At 42.0% G+C, this 22,087-nt stretch overlaps 1 protein-coding gene across 1 annotated transcript; it reads left to right on the top strand.

Moving 5' to 3' along the window:
• Nucleotides 1–74: 74 nt before the first annotated feature.
• LOC129829935 (cysteine/serine-rich nuclear protein 2-like) lies at nucleotides 75–19,441 on the top strand. Its single transcript, XM_055891968.1, has 5 exons — nucleotides 75–1,261; nucleotides 7,974–8,146; nucleotides 8,429–8,685; nucleotides 8,955–9,251; nucleotides 12,957–19,441. Exons 2-5 carry the CDS (start codon nucleotides 7,987–7,989, stop codon nucleotides 13,941–13,943), a joined length of 1,701 nt encoding a protein of 566 aa, XP_055747943.1. The 5' UTR covers nucleotides 75–1,261; nucleotides 7,974–7,986; the 3' UTR covers nucleotides 13,944–19,441.
• The last annotated feature ends 2,646 nt before the right edge of the window (nucleotides 19,442–22,087 follow it).

Here is a 22,087-nt window from a genome sequence, read left to right on the forward strand (position 1 = left end):
TACCTTTTTTTTGTAATGTTTTTTAAAATTGTATTATTCCTATATTCCTCAAGCTTTTGAGTTCTGTATAAGCAGGTATTTTAAGCCTGAAAATAATTCCAGAGTTAACTTTGAATGTCCTAATATTGGCCAAACATATAATGTAGATTTTTTTTTTTAAATATTGAATGTGTTTGGTCTGTCCTTGGACTCCTTGTTCGGCACAATAGCTGGATAAGTCTAACCCCGTGCCAGAAATACTCCTATTCATACGTTGTTTTATGTACATTTGGTAACCATGTTGGTTGCTATGGTCTTTTTGGTACAAGGGAATATCTAGAGAGGAATGTGTGAAATATAAGGCGTATGTTTCTAACTCCAAAACGATGATTTAAAATATAACCGAGTCATTCGTGTAATCTAAAAGTGTTTTATTGTTTATCATTATTACTAGAATAATTATTTGAAACCTTGTTATGCAACGCATGATCGCAAAGAATGGACAAAGGGATCATTAGGACTACACTTCCCAGGATACGTGGTGCATGGTATGTTTGTGATGTCACAATGAGTATATATGGCTACACGCTGGCGTTCTTTATTCTATTGTTACATTGTAACAAACCGGGGCAGAGGCGAGGAAAAGGAGGACGTCAATCGGCTAAAATTCTGTGACATTTCTGTACCAAATAAGGCGAGGGGGGATAACGGTCATTATACTTGAAGAAAAACGACGTTGGGCCGATTGAAACCGCCATTGAAAAGAAAGAATAAACGAATACAGATGTCAGCGGATGCTCTTCCAATGCAAGCATTTAAAGGTTAAAACCTGGAAGATAAGGCATCCGGCAGTTATCTCCCATTTTTTACAACTTAGCAGAAAAGAATGTCAATAGCCTAATAAATGTTAATTAAACTTGACGTCCTTCTTTCCCACCGTCTGCCCCGGCTATACAGGATTGCTACGTCAAAGTTAAATGGAACATACACTCCTGGAAGCGACCATAAAATACATTTCCTTTATGTAGTCCAATATCTACTTGAAGCCGGTGTAGCCTACAAATGCAGAAATAAGCATTCATACTGAACAAATTAACAACAGTTTTACTTAAAAACAATCGTTACCCTATCGTTACATCTCGAAAGAAAGAGGCTAAAACTGTCAGTAAAAAATATGAAAAAATCTAAATAGGGCGTTACAAGATCCATGAACAATCCTCCGTGAATAAAAGGAACGTTCAGCAGTTGATCGGGAGAAGAGAGGATCTTTTTTCTGCTTAAGGTAAGGAAGGCACTTGGGTTTAACGTTTCATGAGCCTGGGCAGTTTGCCATTGTATGTTAGTGATGGGGGTGAGATGGTATGCTGGAGAGACGGGGTCTTTAGAGGCTCCTATGTCTGACAATTAGATTTAGCTACATTATTTCCTACTGCACCCAGTCTGTCGAGCGTCAGTCCATTTACAAAATATAGATTGCTGTCGTTTTCGGCACTCCGACGTTTTTAAGGTTTATTATCAGCACGTAGTCGACTGTGCGTAGCTTCAGGACGCTCCTACAAATTATATTGCACGCAGTAGGGAATTTTGGAAACAAGGCACAGTCTCACAGTTTCTGTAGTAGTCTACCAAACAATATGCCTATAGGCTAGTCTTCTTTTACTCTTATAATTGTAGAAGATTGAGTCTAGCCTATGCCCATTATTGTCATTCCCGATACTAGAATAGTCTATGGTACTCTAATTTGGTTCAATTTGATTAGGTCATCATCATGAGATGTAACATTTAGTTTTTTCTGATAGCCATTACTGCAACCTGGTGGTTTAATGCCAGGCTAAATGATAAACAGTTGTATTGAACAGCTTTTGTTTTATTAGGCCTACAAGCTCACAGTATGAAAATCAAGGCCTGATATATTGTCCTCTGTATGTAATAGGCTAGCCATTAACTGATGTTGGCTGTCTGGCCACCCTCTTGGTTGTGATTAACCTGCATGGTTGTAATTGTATCAGTCAAATATTTTTTTGTGATATTTAGGGGGGGGGGGGGCATTACAACTTTTTGCAATAACCACAGCATGTTTTGTGTAGGAGATTGGTGCTGCCTCCTGTAAGGTAATTCTGTGACAGGTAATACATAACGTGTAATATGCATGTAACAATTTTCCACTGTAAAAGACAAATGGAGACACATTTACTTGCAATGCAATCTCTACAGTGGGGCAAAAAAGTATTTAGTCAGCCACCAGTTGTGCAAGTTCTCCCACTTAAACAGATGAAAGAGGCCTGTAATTTTCATCATAGGTACACTTCAACTATGACAGACAAAATGAGAAAAAAAAATCCAGAAAATCACATTGTAGGATTTTTAATGAATTTATTTGCAAATTATGGTGGAAAATAAGTATTTGGTCACCTACAAACAAGCAAGATTTCTGTCTCTCACAGACCTGTAACTTCTTCTTTAAGAGGCTCCTCTGTCCTCCACTCGTTACCTGTATTAATGGCATCTGTTTGAACTTGTTATCAGTATAAAAGACACCTGTCCACAACCTCAAACAGTCACACTCCAAACTCCACTATGGCCAAGACCAAAGAGCTGTCAAAGGACACCAGAAACAAAATTGTAGACCTGCACCAGGCTGGGAAGACTGAATCTGCAATAGGTAAGCAGCTTGGTTTGAAGAAATCAACTGTGGGAGCAATTATTAGGAAATGGAAGACCTACAAGACCACTGATAATCTCCCTCGATCTGGGGCTCCACGCAAGATCTCACCCCGTGGGGTCAAAATGATCACAAGAACGGTGAGCAAAAATCCCAGAACCACACGGGGGGACCTAGTGAATGACCTGCAGAGAGCTGGGACCAAAGTAACAAAGCCTACCATCAGTAACACACTACGCCGCCACGGACTCAAATCCTGCAGTGCCAGATGTGTCCCCCTGCTTAAGCCAGTACATGTCCAGGCCCATCTGAAGTTTTCTAGAGAGCATTTGAATGATCCAGAAGAAGATTGGGAGAATGTCATATGGTCAGATGAAACCAAAATAGAACTTTTTGGTAAAAACTCAACTCGTCGTGTTTGGAGGACAAAGAATGCTGAATTGCATCCAAAGAACACCATACCTACTGTGAAGCATGGGGGTGGAAGCATCATGCTTTGGGGCTGTTTTTCTGCAAAGGGACCAGGACGACTGATCCGTGTAAAGGAAAGAATGAATGGGGCCATGTATCGTGAGATTTTGAGTGAAAACCTCCTTCCATCAGCAAGGGCATTGAAGATGAAACGTGGCTGAGTCTTTCAGCATGACAATGATCCCAAACACACCGCCCGGGCAACGGAGTGGCTTCGTAAGAAGCATTTCAAGGTCCTGGAGTGGCCTAGCCAGTCTCCAGATCTCAACCCCATAGAAAATCTTTGGAGGGAGTTGAAAGTCCGTGTTGCCCAGCAACAGCCCCAAAACATCACTGCTCTAGAGAAGATCTGCATGGAGGAATGGGCCAAAATACCAGCAACAGTGTGTGAAAACCTTGTGAAGACTTACAGAAAACATTTGACCTCTGTCATTGCCAACAAAGGGTATATAACAAAGTATTGAGATACACTTTTGTTATTGACCAAATACTTATTTTCCACCATAATTTGCAAATAAATTCATAAAAAATCCTACAATGTGATTTTCTGGATTTTTTTTCTTTCTCATTTTGTCTGTCATAGTTGAAGTGTACCTATGATGAAAATTGCAGGCCTCTCTCATCTTTTTAAGTGGGAGAACTTGCACAATTGGTGGCTGACTAAATACTTTTTTGCCCCACTGTATATGTAGTAATGAATAGGCTAGCTTCCACTGAAACTTCAACAGAGAAGCGATTTGTTGCAGTCCCATATTTTCCATAGGGCCATAAAATCAGATTTGAATTCTGACGGTTGGTTTTAATCTCATGGGATGGGATGCTATTTATATGATAGTGAAGATCATTGAAACCTTGAAAGGGTCACAAAGATGTATAGAGGGAGTCTGTTCAAATGTCTCAGCATGGCCTTATTTGACCCTCTGCTGTTGCCAGAGCCGCCTCCTGTCCCTGGCATCGAAATCCTCTGCTATTGAAAGGGGCCCGCTATGTTTTATAGGAAAAGATAAAGGGACATAAGGCTGCCTATCTAGAGAACAGCTAGTTTGTCTTTCCGTTCATGTAAACCTCTAACTAGCTGCTTTCCTAGTTGCCATGGTGATTATTTTCCACACTCAAAGATTTGGAAGCAGGATTTTCATGAGAGCGTGAGTGATGGGGGTAAGAATACAGATAAAAGGAGAGTGAGACCACACCAAAAAGCTGATGTCACTCCGTCGTGGTATGAGGAATCGACCCACGGCCCAGAGACGTGCTCCGGGGATTCTTCTTGATCTACTGTAGGCTATTTAGAATGTACTTACGGATCCAGATTTCATTTAATTAACAGATGTTTATAAACATTTACAGTGAGATTTATATCATATTTTGTTATTCAGATAGCCCCATAGGATGTACAGTTGAAGTCGGAAGTTTACATACACCTTAGCCAAATACATTTAAACTCAGTTTTTCACAATTGCTGACATTTAATCCTAGTAAAAATTCCCTGTCTTAGGTCAGTTAGGATCACCAGAAGAATGTGAAATGTCAGAATAATAGTAGAGATAATGATTTATTTCAGCTTTTATTTCTTTCATCACATTCCCAGTGGGTCAGAAGTTTACATACACTCAATTAGTATTTGGTAGCACTGCCTTTAAATTGTTTTTCTTGGGCCAAACATTTCAGTTAGCCTTGCACAAGCTTCCCCAATAAGTTGGGTGAATTTTGGCCCATTCCTCCTGACAGAGCTGGTGTAACTGAGTCAGGTTTGTAGGCCTCCTTGCTCGCACACGCTTTTTCAGTTCTGCCCACAAATTTTCTTTAGGATTGAGGTCAAGGCTTTGTGATTTCCACTCCAATACCCTGACTTTGTTGTCCCTAAGCCATTTTGCCTCAAATTTGGAAGTATGCTTGGGGTCATTGTTCATTTGGAAGACCCATTTTCATCCAAGCTTTAACTTCTTGAATGATGTCTTGAGATGTTGCTTCAATATATCCTCATAATTTTCCTGCTTCATGATGCCATCTATTTTGTGAAGTGCACCAGTCCCTCCTGCAGCAAAGCACCCCCACAACATGATGCTGCAACCCCCGTGCTTCACGGTTGGGATGGTGTTCTTTGGCTTGCAAGCTTCCCCCTTTTTCCTCCAAACGTAACGATGGTCATTATGGCCAAACAGTTCCACTTTAGTTTCATCAGACCAGAGGACATTTCTCCAAAAAGTACGATCTTTGTCCCCATATGCAGTTGTAAACTGTAGTCTGGCTTTTTTATGGTGGTTTTGGAGCAGTGGCTTCTTCTTTGCTGAGCGGCCTTTCAGGTTATGTCGATATAGGACTCGTTTTACTGTGGATATACAGTGGGGAGAACAAGTATTTGATACACTGCCGATTTTGCAGGTTTTCCTACTTGCAAAGCATGTAGAGGTCTGTCATTTTTATTATAGGTACACTTCAACAGTGAGAGACGGAATCTAAAACAAACATCCAGAAAATCACATTGTATGATTTTTAAGTAATTCATTTGCATTTTATTGTATGACATAAGTATTTGATCACCTATCAACCAGTAAGAATTCCGGCTCTCACAGACCTGTTAGTTTTTCTTTAAGAAGCCCTCCTGTTCTCCACTCATTACCTGTATTAACTGCACCTGTTTGAACTCTTTACCTGTATAAAAGACACCTGTCCACACACTCAATCAAACAGACTCCAACCTCTCCACAATGGCCAAGACCAGAGAGCTGTGTAAGGACATCAGGGATAAAGTTGTAGACCTGCACAAGGCTGGGATGGGCTACAGGACAATAGGCAAGCAGCTTGGTGAGAAGGCAACAACTGTTGGCGCAATTATAAGAAAATGGAAGACGTTCAAGATGACGGTCAATCACCCTCAGTCTGGGGCTCCATGCAAGATCTCACCTCGTGGGGCATTAATGATCATGAGGAAGGTGAGGGATCAGCCCAGAACTACACGGCAGGACCTGGTCAATGACCTGACGAGAGCTGGGACCACAGTCTCAAAGAAAACCATTAGTAACACACTATGCCGTCATGGATTAAAATCCTGCAGAGCACGCAAGGTCCCCCTGCGCAAGCCAGCGCATGTCCAGGCCCATCTGAAGTTTGCCAATGAACATCTGGATGATCCAGGGGAGGAATGGGAGAAGGTCATGTGGTCTGATGAGACAAAAATAGAGCTTTTTGGTCTAAATTCCACTCGCCGTGTTTGGAGGAAGAAGAAGGATGAGTACAACCCCAAGAGCACCATCCCAACCGTGAAGCATGGAGGTGGAAACATCATTCTTTGGGGATGCTTTTCTGCAAAGGGGACAGGACGACTGCACCGTATTGAGGGGAGGATGGATGGGGCCATGTATCGCGAGATCTTGGCCAACAACCTCCTTCCCTCAGTAAGAGCATTGAAGATGGGTCGTGGCTGGGTCTTCCAGCATGACAACGACCAGAAACACACAGCCAGGGCAACTAAGGAGTGGCTCCGTAAGAAGCATCTCAAGGTCCTGGAGTGGCCTAGCCAGTCTCCAGACCTGAACCCAATAGAAACTCTTTGGAGGGAGCTGAAAGTCCGTATTGCCCAGAGACAGCCTCGAAACCTGAAGGATCTGGAGAAGGTCTGTATGGAGGAGTGGGCCAAAATCCCTGCTGCAGTGTGTGCAAACCTGGTCAAGAACTACAGGAAACATATGATCTCTGTAATTGCAAACAAAGGTTTCTGTACCAAATATTAAGTTCTGCTTTTCTGATGTATCAAATACTTATGTCTTGCAATAAAATGCAAATTAATTACTTAAAAATCATACAATGTGATTTTCTGGATTTTTGTTTTAGATTCCGTCTCTCACAGTTGAAGTGTACCTATGATAAAAATTACAGACCTCTACATGCTTTGTAAGTAGGAAAACCTGCAAAATCGGCAGTGTATCAAATACTTCTTCTCCCCACTGTAGATACTTTCGTACCCGTTTCCTCCAGCATCTTCACAAGGTCCTTTGCTGTTGTTCTGGGATTGATTTGCACCTTTCACACCAAAGTACTCAAGTACCACTGACTCATTTCTAGGAGTCAGAAGGCGTCTCCTTCCTGAGCAGTAGGACGGCTGAGTGGTCCCATGGTGTTTATACTTGCGTACTATTGTTTGTACAGATGAACATGGTACATTCAGGCGTTTGGAAATTGCTCCCAAGGATGAACCAGACTTGTGGAGGTCTACAATATTTTTTCTGAGGTCTTGGCTGATTTCTTTTGATTTTCCCATGATGTCAAGCAAAGAGGCACTGAGTTTGAAGGTAGGCCTTGAAATACATCCACAGGTACAGCTCCAATTGACTCAAATGATGTCAATTAGCCTATCAGAAGCTTCTAAAGCCATGACATAATTTTCTGGAATTTTCCAAGCTGTTTTAAGGCACAGTCAACTTAGTGTATGTAAACTTCTGCCCCACTGGAATTGTGATACAGTGAAATAATCTGTCTGTAAAAATGTTTGGAATAATTACTTGTCATGCACAAAGTGGATTTCCTAACCGACTTGCCAAAACAATAGTTTATTAACAAGAAATTTGTGGAGTGGTTAAAAAACGAGTTTTAATGACTCCAACCTAAGTATGTAAACTTTCGACTTCAACTGTATGTATTATTACTATGCCTACTGTCTAATTCTCAAATGTCTTGGCTTGAAGAAAGTCTTATTTGTTATATGCCTCACTGACCTTCGCTTATGTATTCATGAAGTCTTTCCAATGGTTTACCTACGCATGTGCCAGAATGATTCCCTCTCTCTCTCTCTCTCTTTATCTCTTTGGGACGACTGCCAACTGCCTGTCTCTGACCATAAGTTTGTCTGTCTCTCCACCTTCAGACGCCAAGTTTCCATGGAGGCAGTTTCATCTCTCAGCCTCAAGCGAAGATTCGAGGAGGTGGACAGTGGCTCTCCATACTCTACGCCCAAGGACTCGGACGATGACATCTCCAGCAGTGACAGCGCTGACAGCTGTGATAGCCTCAACCCCCCCTCCAGTACTGCACTCATACGTAAGGGCTAGGCTACCGTAAAACCGGCAGTACTTGTTGGCTAAGTTACTCGCCAAAGACTGATGTATGTAGGCCTACTGACTGCACTACACAAATAGTTAGCAAAATGAAAAGTGAATTTCAAGTCCAGCTGAAATAGGCTTGGTGTTAAAGTGTATGGTGGAATATTACTCTATAATAACCCTTATACTATCTGTGGTTATAATCTGTTTATGGAAACTGGTCATCCACCCTTACCCTTTTCTCTTCCCTGTTTTTTTCTCCTCCTCCTTCCCTACCCAGCGACCTCCATCCTAAGACGTCACAAGCCCTCTCCAGGCCGGAAGCGGGTGCGGTTTGATGTGGTGACGGTGTACTACTTCCCCAGACGGCAGGGCTTCACCAGCGTGCCCAGCCAGGGAGGCAGTTCCCTGGGCATGGCTCGCCACCACTGCTCCATCCGCAGCTACACCCTGGGAGAGTTTGCCTGCGAGCAAGAGACCAGTCACCGCCACGCCCTGCGCCAACACCTCCGCCAGGAGAAGCTCAACGCTCGCAAGGTCAAACATTGATATTTAGTTACATTTTAAAGGACCTCCTTGGGTTTAAATGAGAAATCCCTGTTCAGATTAGAATCATAATTGGGATGCAGGCACATTTAACTTTACAATTGCATAAATCATGTGTTGATATCAATGGAAGATTTGCACTAAAACTTGAGTTATGTGCATGCATCCCCAGTCAGAATTCCACCCTTAGTGAGCTTTGTATGTGTGATTGTTTGTTTTAATGTTCTGTATGTATTCTGTATTCACCCCATCACCTCCAGCTGACGCGTAATGGTACGGTGGAGTTTGCCCAGGCTGACCTGCTGACCCTCGACAATGTATCAGACGATGACCTTGACGTGGAGGGGGTGGAGGTGGATGACTGCTTCTTCCTGCAGCCGCTGCCCACCAAGCGTCGCCGCGCTCTCCTCAGGGCTTCTGGTAACGCACGCATAGATGCCCGGGAGAAGGCTGAGCTACGAACCATCAGGCTGTCCAGGGAGGAGTGTGGCTGTGACTGCCGCTTCTACTGTGACCCCCGCCACTGTGGCTGCAGCCAGGCTGGCATCAAGTGCCAGGTGTGTGTTTGTGCGTGAGATGTATCTGTACAGCACTCAGTACAGATTAGGATTTAATATTTTCCCAGTATTTGGCAAATGTTCCATCCCGAAAATACATCACTTTTCTCCTGGGTAACCTGGTATTTTCCTGCTCAAACTGGAAGTGTAATTTTAAAGCATATAAATATGTCTGGATTTGATTAAAGCTTTGATCGGCATAAAAATTCAAGCCTGTTGCTACCTCAGCCTGAGGAGACATATATTAAAGACATTTATGAGCCCAAGCCCAAATGATTGTTCCGTTATCCAATACATAGCCTATGACATACCCTATAGGCTACCGTACATTACGCAAGAGTCAGAAAAACATAATAGCCCATAGATGTAGTGATGCTATCTTAGGTAAATAAATGAAACATGCTCCAGTAGGCTAATCTTTTTGAGTGTGGACTGTATTACTGTACTGTATTATATGGATTGGAATTACACACTTCGTTCAAACCATGAAGCTGGGAGAGAACATGCCATGCTGGTGCAGGACATGTGGCCTACAAAGTTACAATTGTAGGCTAGCGAATTAGATTTTAATTTGAAAATATAATAGGACATATTTACATTTTTATAATTAATAGGCTGACGCATATATACCTGTCATAATATTTCCCCCAGTTTTGTGCGACGTGCGTGAAGGTGAGCGCAGGTGCGTATTGTGCAAGAGACAGATGCTATAAGTTAGAAGCTTATGCATAACCCATCATTCATTAGCTAAATATAAGGCTAATACGTCCAGAAAGAGGAAGGCTAGGACATTTACTATATATTTATATATATATATATATATATATATATATATACACGTGCACTGAGTGTACAAAAGATTAAGATTACCTACCTAATATTGAGTTGCAGCCCCCCTTTTGCTCTCAGAACAGCCTCAATTCATCAGGGCATGGACTCTACAAGGTGTCCAAGTGGTCCTCAGGGATGCTGGCCCATGTTGACTCCAATGCTTCCCACTGTTGTCAAGCTGGCTGGATATCTTTTGGGTGGTGGCCAATTTTTGATACACATGGGAAACTGTTTAGCATGAAAAACCCAGCAGCGTTGCAGTTCTTGACACAAGCCGGTGCGCTTGGAACCTACTACCATACCCCATTCAAAGGCACTTACATATTTTGTCTTGCCTATTCACCGTCTGAATGGCACACATACACAATCCATGTCTCAAGACTTCAACATCCTTTTTTAACCTGTCTCCTCCCCTTCATCTACACTGATTGAAGTGGATTTAACAAGTGACATTAATAGGGGATCATAGCTTTAACCTGGATTCAGCTGGTCAGTCAATGTCATGGAAAGACCAGGTGTTCTTAATTTTTTGTACAGTGCATTCGGAATGTATTCAGACCCCTTGACTTTTTCCACATTTTGTTACGTTATGGCCTTATTCTAAAATTGATGAAATAGTTTTTTCCCTCATCAATAATGACAAAGCAAAAACAGGGCTCTGGCTGGGCCACTCAAGGACATTCAGAGACTTGTCCCGAAGCCCCTCCTGCAATGTCTTGGCTGTGTGCTTAGGGTTGTTGTCCTGTTTGAAGGCGAACCTTCGCCCCAGTCTGAGGTCCTGAGTGCTCTGGAGCAGGTTTTCATCAAGGATCTCTCTGTACTTTGCTCCGTTCATCTTTCCCTCGATCCTGACTAGTCTCCCAGTCCCTGCTGCTGAAAAACATCACCACCATGCTTCACTGTAGGAATGGTGCCAGGTTTCCTCCAGACGTGACACTTGGCATTCAGGCGAAAGAGTTCAATCTTGGTTTCATCATACCAGAGAATCTTATTTCTTATGGTCTGAGTCCTTTAGCTGCCTTTTGACAAACTCCAAGTGGGCTGTCATGTGCCTTTTACTGAGGAGTGGCTATACCATAATGGCCTGATTAGTGGAGTTCAGCAGAGATAGGAGAACCTTCCAGAAGGACAACCATATATCTCCACAGAGGAACTTTGGAGCTCTGTCAGAGTGACCATCGGGTTCTTGAGCACCTCCCTGACCAAGGTCCTTCTCCCCCTATTGCTCAGTATGTACAGGCAGCCAGCTCTAGGAAGAGTCTTGGTGGTTCCAAACTTATTCCATTTAAGAATGATGGAGGCCACTGTGTTCTTGGGGAACTTAAATGCTGCAGAAATGTTTTACCAGCCTCCCGGGTGGCGCAGTGGTCTAAGGCACTGCATCGCAGTGTTAGCTGTGCCACCAAAGATTCTGGGTTCGAGTCCAGGCTCTGTCGCAGCTGGCCGCGACCGGGAGGCCCATGGGGCAGCCCACAATTGGCCAAGCGTCGTCCAGGTTAGGGAGGGTTTGGCCGGTAGGGATATCATTGTCTCATCGTGCACTAGCGACTCCTGTGGCGGGCCGGGCGCAGTGCACGCTGACCAGGTCACTAGGTGTACGGTGTTTCCTCCGACACATTGGTACGGCTGGCTTCCGGGTTGGATGGGCATTATGTCAAGAAGCAGTGCGGCTTGGTTGGGTTGTGTTTCGGAGGATGCATGGCTCTCGACCTTCACCTCTCCCGAGTCCATACGGGAGTTGCAGCGACGGGACAAGACTGTAACTACTACCAATTGGATACCACGAAATTGGGGAGAAAAAAGGGGTAAATATATATATATATGTTTTACCAAATAGGGCTGTCTTCTGTATACCACCCCTACCATGTCACAACACAACTGATTGGCTCAAAGGCATTAATAAGGAAAGCAATTCCACAAATTAACTTTTAACAAGGCGCACCTGTTAGTTGAAATGCATTCCATGTGACTACCTCATGAAGCTGGTTGAGAGATTGCCTTGATGAAAGCTTTGCACACTCTTGGCAAAGGGTGGCTACTCTGAAGAATGTAAAACATAAAATATATTTTGATTTGTTTAACACTTTTTTGGTTACTACATGACTATACAATGTAGAAAATAGTAACATTTAAGAAAAATCCTTGAATGAGTAGGTGTGTCCAAACTTTTGACTGGTACTGTATATACATATCAATCTTGAACATGATGATCTGTTTTGGTACAATTTGATTGGAAGTGATGGAGACAGAAAGACTGCATAAGAGTGCTCGCAACGATATTCGTGTGATAGGCTGTTTTAAAACTGCAGCTGCAATTAAAAAATAATAATCTTTACATTAAAAAGATAAGGTGACCCGGATGCTAGATGGAGATGTGCAAATTAGACACACATTCAGTTGTTATATTTCTGTAGCATAGGCTATGCTGCAGCAAATGTAGGCCTACCTCACAATATTGTTTATACCATGATGAGATAGACGATACATGCATTGTGAACTGCGCTCCAGACTGAGATGCGCTGTCTGTCCCCACCCTGAGCGTTGATGATTGATCATGCAGATAGCAGAGAGAAGGCCGTAGAGAAGCCAGATTTAGACATCACATGTAATTTAACAGTTCCATTTCACGTCATGCTGTTCATAGAAATAATGTATTATAATTGAGCAGTTTCTCACTATATTTATCTCGGGAAAGGGGAGTAGGTTTGGGTGGGAAATCTTGGTATGCTGGTTCCTGCTTTTCAACCCTAGTACAGATGGCAGCATTAGTATTAAGATGAACAGGAAATCAATGCCTTACAGACATATAATATTCAGTAAAATACAGTATAACTGCGTATATTCTCTCTATTTCCACATATGTTCTCTTCCCAGGTGGACAGGATGTCTTTCCCCTGTGGCTGCTCTCGGGATGGCTGTAGGAACTCGGCGGGCCGCATCGAATTCAATCCTCTGCGCGTGCGAACACACTACCTGCACACCATCATGAAGCTGGACCTGGAGAAGAGGAGGCTGCTGGGGCAGAGGTCGGGTGTTGGGGAGCAGTATGAAGAGTCTGACCTGCTCTCCTCCCCCTCCTCCACCAGGCCTCCCTCCCCAGACCTTGACCTGTCAACAGGGGCCCATGGCCTGGAGTTAGAGGCAGAGGAGAGAGCGGTCCAGGTGGTCCTAGAGGCTCAGGACCTCCTGACTGAGCAGGCCTGCCTGGAGCGGGAGAACGAGATCGCCGTGCTCCACCTGCAAAGTGCCGAGGAGCAGGAGAGGATTAGGGAGGAAGAGGAAGAGGAGGAGGCGCATAGGGGCAGGGGGGGAGCAGGTAGCCTGGGGGAGCAGGCTCTGTGCCTCCTGCCTGGGGCCCTGCAGGGAGAGCTGTCTGGGGAGCCTGGGGTGGGGGTTGGGGTGGAGGGGGTACCTATCTCCCTCCTCCAGGGCCCATTCCTCACTGGGGCTACCCTGCTCTGCATCACAGAGAACCAGGAGGGAAATTGGGAGGGGGAAGGGGACAACCCCCGTGGTGGCCTCAAAGACCAGGCCTCCTCCCTGCTATACTACCAGTTAGGTCCCATGGAGAATGAGCCGTTTGAGGAGTCTCAGCCTGTGGAGAATGAGGAGGAGTGTGTAGATAAAGAACCAGAGGGAGGAGAGGAGCAAGAGAGGGCAGAGCATAGAGGTATTACCTGCGGGCAGGATGAGGGCGAGTTTTCGCCCCCGGTGGCTCTGTGCTCAGAGAATGGCGTTGGGGCTGAGGAAGCTAAGGAGGTACTATTCAGCCCCCAGCAGAGCTCCTCAGAAGGGCAGTGTCAGGAAGTGATCTGCCTGGCCACAGGAGATATGTACCCACCACTGCCCCCTGAGGTTTAGTACTAGCACATCTGCAGATGTTTTGCACAATAGCTTTATTTTGAGCTGAATAAAGCCTACACTACATGATTAGACAGTGTAGTTATCAAAATTGAGTATGATGTTACAGGTTAGAATTCATAATAATAACCATCATTACTACGATAATCGATTTGAAAAAAATGAGCAGTTCCATTAAAATAAAGTAAAGGAGGGAAAGTCATCCTGAAAGCACACACAGATCTTTTCCCTGCAGCAGTACTGTTGGTTCAGTTATATGTCAATGAAATGCTTGTATTTTAACGGGGTGGAGATCATGGGACCTGTCCCAAATGGCACCCTTTTCCCTTTTATAGTGCACTATTTTAGACCGGGTCCATAGGGCTCTGTTCAAAAGTAGTGCACTATGTAGGGAATATGGTGCCATTTGGCAGCCATGTTGGCCTTAACGAAAGAAATTACATGTTTGTGTGGGAGGTGTAATTGAGTCATTGAGAACTAAGTTGTGTTGTTTTTAGTTCCCGGCACCACAAAGAGACAATGTGGTGGTGTGATCATTAACATTGGCTCTGGGCCTTTTCATTAAAAAAATGTTTTTAACCTTTATTTAACTAGGCAAGTCAGTTAAGAACAAATTCTTATTTACAATGACGGCCTACCGGGGGAACAGAGAGTTATCTGCCTGGGTCAGGGGCAGACCTTGTCAACTCTGGGATTCGATCTAGCAACCTTTTGCTAGGCTACCTGCCGCCCCTCAAGGGAGCATTTCAGAATCATTCAGTGGATTCGAGTGGCTTTATTAAACAAGGGAAAGGGGGATACCTAGTCAGTTGTACAACTGAAAGGAGGTGGGGTTAAGAAGAATATGTGCCCTTTTCTATACTGTAGACCGATATAATAAACAACAGTTGTGTTAAAAAAAGTGTGAGTATTTAGTGAGCATTGTAAACGTCACGCTAGTCTGGTACACTTCTAACAGCTGTTCAGCTGTAAGTTTTGAAGCCAAATTAGGGCCACTGTTAGTATCTATTCCCCACCTCCCCCTCTGACTGAGAATAGACCTAACAATCCTGGATATACTTGTTTTTGGTGTACTGTATAAGAGTTTGCAATGGGCAAGGCAGAGCTGAAAGAGCTGCTTGTATGATCTATATGCACTTTGTGGTCAATTAGCATAGGCACAGGGTGATATGGGCCCCTTTCTGCATTGGGGCAAAATGGTAAAACATTTGTTAAAATCAGAAGGTTTGCACCGGCTTCTCTTTCTAAATAGCGTCTCTCCGGGTATACCTATCTTAGACCTCTCACGCAAGCACAGTTTATTTATTAAAAGACAGTTGACCTATAATAGTAACCATTACAATGTTATAATGATATATTACACTTCGTCTTTGTAAAATTGTGATGCTGTTGATATTGAGCGCAAGAAGTCTTTGTGATCTCTGTTTTATGCACGACTGAAAGAAACCTGTCTTTGTTTTTAGTTAGCATGTCAGATCATTGTAGAGGTGGTCAGAGTCCATATGAAGATGGGACAGAATAGACCTCATATAATGAGTCTGTAGGGGCAAAGTACTACACTGTAAAAACAAATCGAGTTCTTTCAACTAATTATTATTATTATTAAGTAACTGGTTCCACAGCTGTTTTTGTGTTTACTTTACTCTTTGTTCCAAGTGTTATCTGAACCCCAAAAAATTTAATATACAACAAATTGTATGTTAAAAGCACGCAGCGCTTTTATCATACAATATTTTAAATTTACATATTTGACACAAGTTGAAATACATGATTATATTGTGCATGTTCATTTATACAGTAATTAATATTCAACATGGCCTCAGCTGGGATTGAAAATTACAACCTCTTGGTGTTTTGTTACACCTTGCAATTCAAAGTAAATCTCAGTTTGAATCTAAATGTACACTCAATAAAAACATGTATTTATCATAGTGATTAAGGAGTAGCATTAAAACAGAGTAATATGCCTCACCAGCATAAGACAACTATACAGAAAAAACTAAAATTGCTGAAATAACTAAATCAAATCAATGGTGAGAGAATAGTCAGATAAACTGATAATTGACATAGATATGGTGGTGTAGCAGGGAGATCGGATTGTCATGAACCAAGAGGTTGTGAGTTCAAATCTCAGGTGAGGACATATTGAATAATTATTTATTTATAAATGAACATGCATAATGTCAAATATGTACATTGAAAACATTGTATGTGAAAAGCACTGTGTGTGTGTAACCAGTTGCACAAATGTTTTTAGTTAACATGCCCAAATAACAATTTATAGTTGAATGAACATATGAGAGTTGAACAAACACATTTTATATTGACAGAATTTTTTCTTTAAGTTTGGGCCAACATTTTTTTTTAGTTCAGGTAACACTTGGACCAAAAAAGTTGAGTAAACAAAAAAACGGCTGTGGAACCAGTTACAGTTGAAGTCGGAAGTTTACATACACTTAGATTGGAGTCATTAAAACTCGTTTTTCAACCACTCCACAAATTTTTTGTAAACAAACTATAGTTTTGGCAAGTCGGTTAGGACATCTACTTTGTGCATGACACAAGTCATTTTTCCAACAATTGTTTACAGACAGATTATTTCACTTATAATTCACTGTATCACAGTTCCAGTGGGTCAGAAGTTTACATACACTAAGTTGGCTGTGCCTTTAAACAGCTTGGAAAATTGCAGAAAATGATGTCATGGCTTTAGAAGCTTCTGATAGGCTAATTGACATCATTTGAGTCAATTGGATGTATTTCAAGGCCTACCTTCAAACTCAGTGCCTCTTTGCTTAACATCATGGGAAAATCAAAAGAAATCAGCCAAGACCTCAAAAAAAATATTGTAGACCTCCACAAGTCTGGTTCGTCCTTGGGAGCCATTTTCAAATGCCTAAAGGGACCACGTTCATCTGTACAAACAATCGTACGCAAGTATAAACACCATGGGACCACGCAGCCGTCATACCGCTCAGGAAGGAGACGTGTTCTGTCTCCTAGAGATGAAGGTACTTTGGTGTGAAAGGTGCAAATCAATCACAGAACAACAGCAATGGACCTTGTGAAGATGCTGGAGGAAACAGGTACGAAAGTATCTATATCCACAGTAAAACGAGTCCTATATCGACATAACCTGAAAGGCCGCTCAGCAAGGAAGAAACCACTGCTCCAAAACCGCCATAAAAAAGCCAGACTACGGTTTGCAACTGCATATGGGGACAAAGATCGTACTTTTTGGAGAAATGTCCTCTCGTCTGTTGAAACTAAAGTAGAACAGTTTGGCCATAATGATCATCGTTATGTTTAAAGGAAAAAGGGGGGAGCTTGCAAGCCGAAGAACACCATCCCAACCGTGAAGCACGGGGGTGGCAGCATCATGTTGTGGGGGTGCTTTGCTGCAGGAGGGACTGGTGCACCTCACAATATAGATGGCGTCATGAGGCAGGAAAATGATGTGGATATATTGAAGCAACATCTCAAGACATCAGTCAGGAAGTTAAAGCTTGGTCGCAAATGGGTTTTCCAAATGGACAATGACCCCAAGCATACTTCCAAAGTTGTGGCAAAATGGCTTAAGTACAACAAAGTCAAGGCATTGGAGTGGCCATCACAAAGCCCTGACCTCAATCCTATAGAACATTTGTGGGCAGAACTGAAAAAGCGTGTGCGAGCAAGGAGACCTACAAACCTGACTCAGTTACACCAGCTCTGTCAGGAGGAATGGGCTAAAATTCACCCAAACTTATTGGGGAAGCTTGTGGAAGGCTCCCCGAAATGTTTGACCCAAGTTAAACAATTTAAAGGCAATGCTACCAAATACTAATTGAGTGTATGTAAACTTCTGACCCACTGAGAATGTGATGAAAGAAATAAAAGCTGAAATAAATAATTCTCTCTACTATTATTCTGACATTTCACATTCTTAAAAATAAACTGGTGATCCTAACTGACCTAAGACAGGGAATTTTTACTCTGATTAAATGTAAGGAATTGTGAAAAACTGAGTTTAAATGTATTTGGCTAAGGTGTATGTAAACTTCTTACTTCAACTGTACTTAGTAATAATTAGTTGAAACAACTAGATCTTTTTTTTACAGAGTAGGATTCTCTATGAAACAGCTAGTAAAAAAATATATATTTTAGAGTCAAAAGAAAAGGAAAGCCTGAGGTGTTTGAAGTATTATTACAGAATGATGTAAAGAGGATATGACAACCCGAATTGTAGAAGTTTTGTTGTGTGTATGTGTGTTTGTTTGAGTGTGTTGGGGGCCTGGGAGTGGGGCATGCATATGAGTAGTCATATTATTTCTTAAAAGGTGCTGTTCTTATATGTTTACAATAATTTTAAAAATCTTGCCATTACACAAAATATTACTTTGAGGACTAAGTGTATCTTGATGGACATTGAATCATGGACGTTTCTGATTGAAAGTTTGAAATCCACAGAAAATGCATTTTAATCAACCATTTCTGTGGTGAGGGAAGCATTGTGTTAAGGCGTCTGAGAGAATTATGGAATGACATACTGTACATGTTGTCAGTATATGTAATTGCAATCCTAAAACATTCTTTTTATTTTAAATGTATTTTTATGCTGTCTGTTTGTACTGACCTGTGTGTGTGTGTGTGTGCCGACACATTATGCACATTGTCTTCATCCTTTCCTGATGTTGTGCTCCTTTAACTGATGATCTATTTGAAAGCTTGTTGCCATCTTGCCCAGTGTATCATGTACACTCTTAGAAAAATAGGTGCTCTCTAGAACCTGAAAGGGTTCTTCAGCTGTCCCATAGGAGAACCCTTTGAATAACCATTTTTGGTTCCATGTAGGGTCCTTTCCACAGAGGGTTCTACATGGAACCAAAAAGTGTTCTCCTATGGGGACAGCTGAAGATCCCTTTGGAACCCTTTTTTTCTGTACAGTATATGGGCCTAACTAACACAGGATGAGATGCTGTGCATAAGGGGTGTGATATTGTCTTAATAATAGAATCATACTTAAGAGTTGCACCAAAACAGTGGTTTCAAACCGGATTCGTTGCTCTCATCATCCACCAATTTCTAGAAAATGTAATTGGAGACTTCAGCTCTGATTCATTCTGATGAGACTTGTAGTGATCTTCTCAATCAAATAGATGTATTTTCCACCATTGCTTACCTTAACACAGTTCTGGCCTTTAAGGAATTGTTGAGTGAAACTGAATAGTTGCCTATTGTTGAGTCTTCATCTTTGGCTTCCTATGAATGGATTTAGGTATGGGACCACTGCACTAAATGAACTCCAACCCACTATAATGATATGATTATTATGTTTGTATGTGTCTGTGTGTGAGAGCAGAGGTACAGTATGTATGACTGAAAAGATTGATTGAGGTTTGGTTGGACTTCATCTCAAAGCTGTGATAATTACTCTTATGCTAACTGTTGCCTAAAGTGGACAAAACATTTTATACAAAAAATGTAAATTAAAAGACATAAAAAAAAAATAATAATAATATGACTCCTGTTTTTATATTACGAGGTTCTACATTTCTCTGTGACTCTTGATCATTGTGGGGTTAATATCACTCATTGTCTCTCCCAGGTGGCTTTCACTTATGCTGTGAAAAGGACAGAAAGTCATCAACATCTTCAAAAGCCATTCAGGCGGATCATTCACCAGTGACTTCACCCTCTACCTGGATAAGATCTAGGCTGAAGACTGCAGTGGCTGGACAGCACCAAACAGGAGAGGTATGGGGCACTGACCCTAATATACACTAATACTTGTAGAAAAGTGAGTTTTATGTCTTGATCTCTCCAGGGCCAAAGCGACACATGAATTTGGATAGCGGCAAGGACGACCAATTCTATCCAACAATGTGTAGGTTCAAGCGAAGCCATTTTATCACTATACTGACAGAGAAATTCTATACTGAATTAAAATATAAATGCAACATGCAACAATTTCAAAGATTTTACCGATTTAATAAGGACATAAGTCAATTCAAATAAATGAGTTAGGCCATAATCTATGGATTTCACATGACTGGAAATACAGGTATGCATCTGTTAGTCACAGATACCTTAAAAAAAAGGGCAAGGATTAAAAAAACTGTCAGTATCAGGTGTGACCACCATTTGACTTATGCAGAGTTGATCAGTCTGTTGATTGTGGCCTGTGGACTGTTGTCCAACTCCTCTTTAATGGCTGTGCGGAGTTGCTGGATATTGATGGGAACTGGAACACGCTGTCGTACACGACGATCCAGAGCATCCCAAACATGCTCAATGGGTGACATGTCAGGTGAGTATGCAAGCCATGTATGAACTGGGACATTTTCATCTTCCAGGAATTGTGTACAGATTCTTGCGACATGGGGCCATGCATTATCATGCTGAAACATGAGATGATGGCGGTGGATGAATGACACGACAATGGGCCTCAGGATCTCATCACGGTATCTCATTGCATTCAAATTGCCATGGATAAAATGCAATTGTGTTTGTCGTCCGTAGCTTATAACTGCCCATACCATAACCCCACCGCCACCATGGGGCACTCTGTTCACAACGCTGACATCAGCAAACCACTCACTCCACGACGCCATACACGTGGTCTGCGGTAGTGAGGCCGGTTGGACTTACTGACAAATTCTCTAAAACAATGTAGTATGCGGCTTATAGTAGAGAAGTTAACATTATATTATCTGGCAACAGCTCTGGTGGACATTCATGCAGTCAGGATGCCAATTGCACGCTCCCTGAAAAAAACATCTTGTGTTGTGTGACAAAACTGCACATTTTAGAGTGGCCTTTTATTGGCCCCAGCACAAGGTGCACCTGTGTAATTATCATGCTGTTTAATCAGATTCTTGATATGCCACACCTGTCAGGTGCACATTTATCTTGGCAATGGAGAAAGGCTCACTAACAGGGATGTAAACCAATTTGTGCACAACATTTGAGCGATATAAGCTTTTTGTACATATGGAACATTTCTGGGATCTTTTATTTCAGATTATGAAACATGGGACCAACAGTTTACATGTTGTATTTATATATTTGTTCCGTGTAGTATCACCAGGACAAGTCATCATAGTAACCATGGGTTACTGTGTTATATTAATGGCCACTAGAGGGAAGGATTGAATCAGTTTTAAAGTGCTGCACCCCGGCTTGTACTGTACTGCAGCCTACTTCTACCATCTACCCATGTCAAAGGCTGTCTATACATTTGTGTTGAACACAGCCCTTTGTTTTGAATGGACAAGCTTATGTCTATTTTAATTCTAACAAAAAGCATAGAGTCTCTAGTCTCGTTTTGTTTTGACTCTGTGATAAATCTGCACTGGCAGCAGATTATTCAAAGCCCTACCTTTTTCTCTGTTTATCAGCAGCATGTTTTCTGCTACACTGTGAAGCCACGTCTCTTCCAAAGGTCTCCATTGCAATTTGATGGAGTACCAAAAACACTGGTCATATTGACACGGTCTACTGCAGCAGAGCCTCAAGAGTGATCCCTGTAGTGTATTTACACGTCAGACACAAACTGGGAGAACAACCTTAAGCCACCACCAGACCAAAGCCCTGGCTTAGTTTTTAAAACTTATTTTTTATTGTTAAATTCCAACATACAGGTACTGCACTGATTGTTGTTGAAAAATAAGACACGTAACCTAAAGCAACAAATACATACATTTTTTCCATAACATTTTTAGTGTAAATAAAAACAATAAACCTTAACCAAAACATAAAGTGACAACAACACACACAGAGTGGTTTGGGTTGTGCACATACTTTGAAGGAATCAGTTAATATATACAGTATCAGTCAAAAGTGTGTACACACCTACTCATTCAAGGGTTTCTTTATTTGTACTATTTTCTACATTGTAGAATAATAGTGAAGACATGAGAACTATGAAACAACACATATGGAATCATGTAGTAACCAAAAAAGTGTTAGATTCTTCAAAGTATCCACCCTTTGCCTTTGACAGCTTTGCACACTCTTGGCATTCTCTCAACTAGCTTCATGAGGTAGTCAGTCACCTGGAATGCATTTCAATTAACAGGTGTGCCTTGTTAAAAGTTAATTTGTGGAATTTCTTTCCATCTTAATGCATTTGAGCCAATCAGTTGGGTTGTGACAAGGACGTT

This window comes from Salvelinus fontinalis, chromosome 31 (assembly GCF_029448725.1).
Source record: "Salvelinus fontinalis isolate EN_2023a chromosome 31, ASM2944872v1, whole genome shotgun sequence".
In the NCBI taxonomy this organism is placed as follows: Eukaryota; Metazoa; Chordata; class Actinopteri; order Salmoniformes; family Salmonidae; genus Salvelinus; species Salvelinus fontinalis.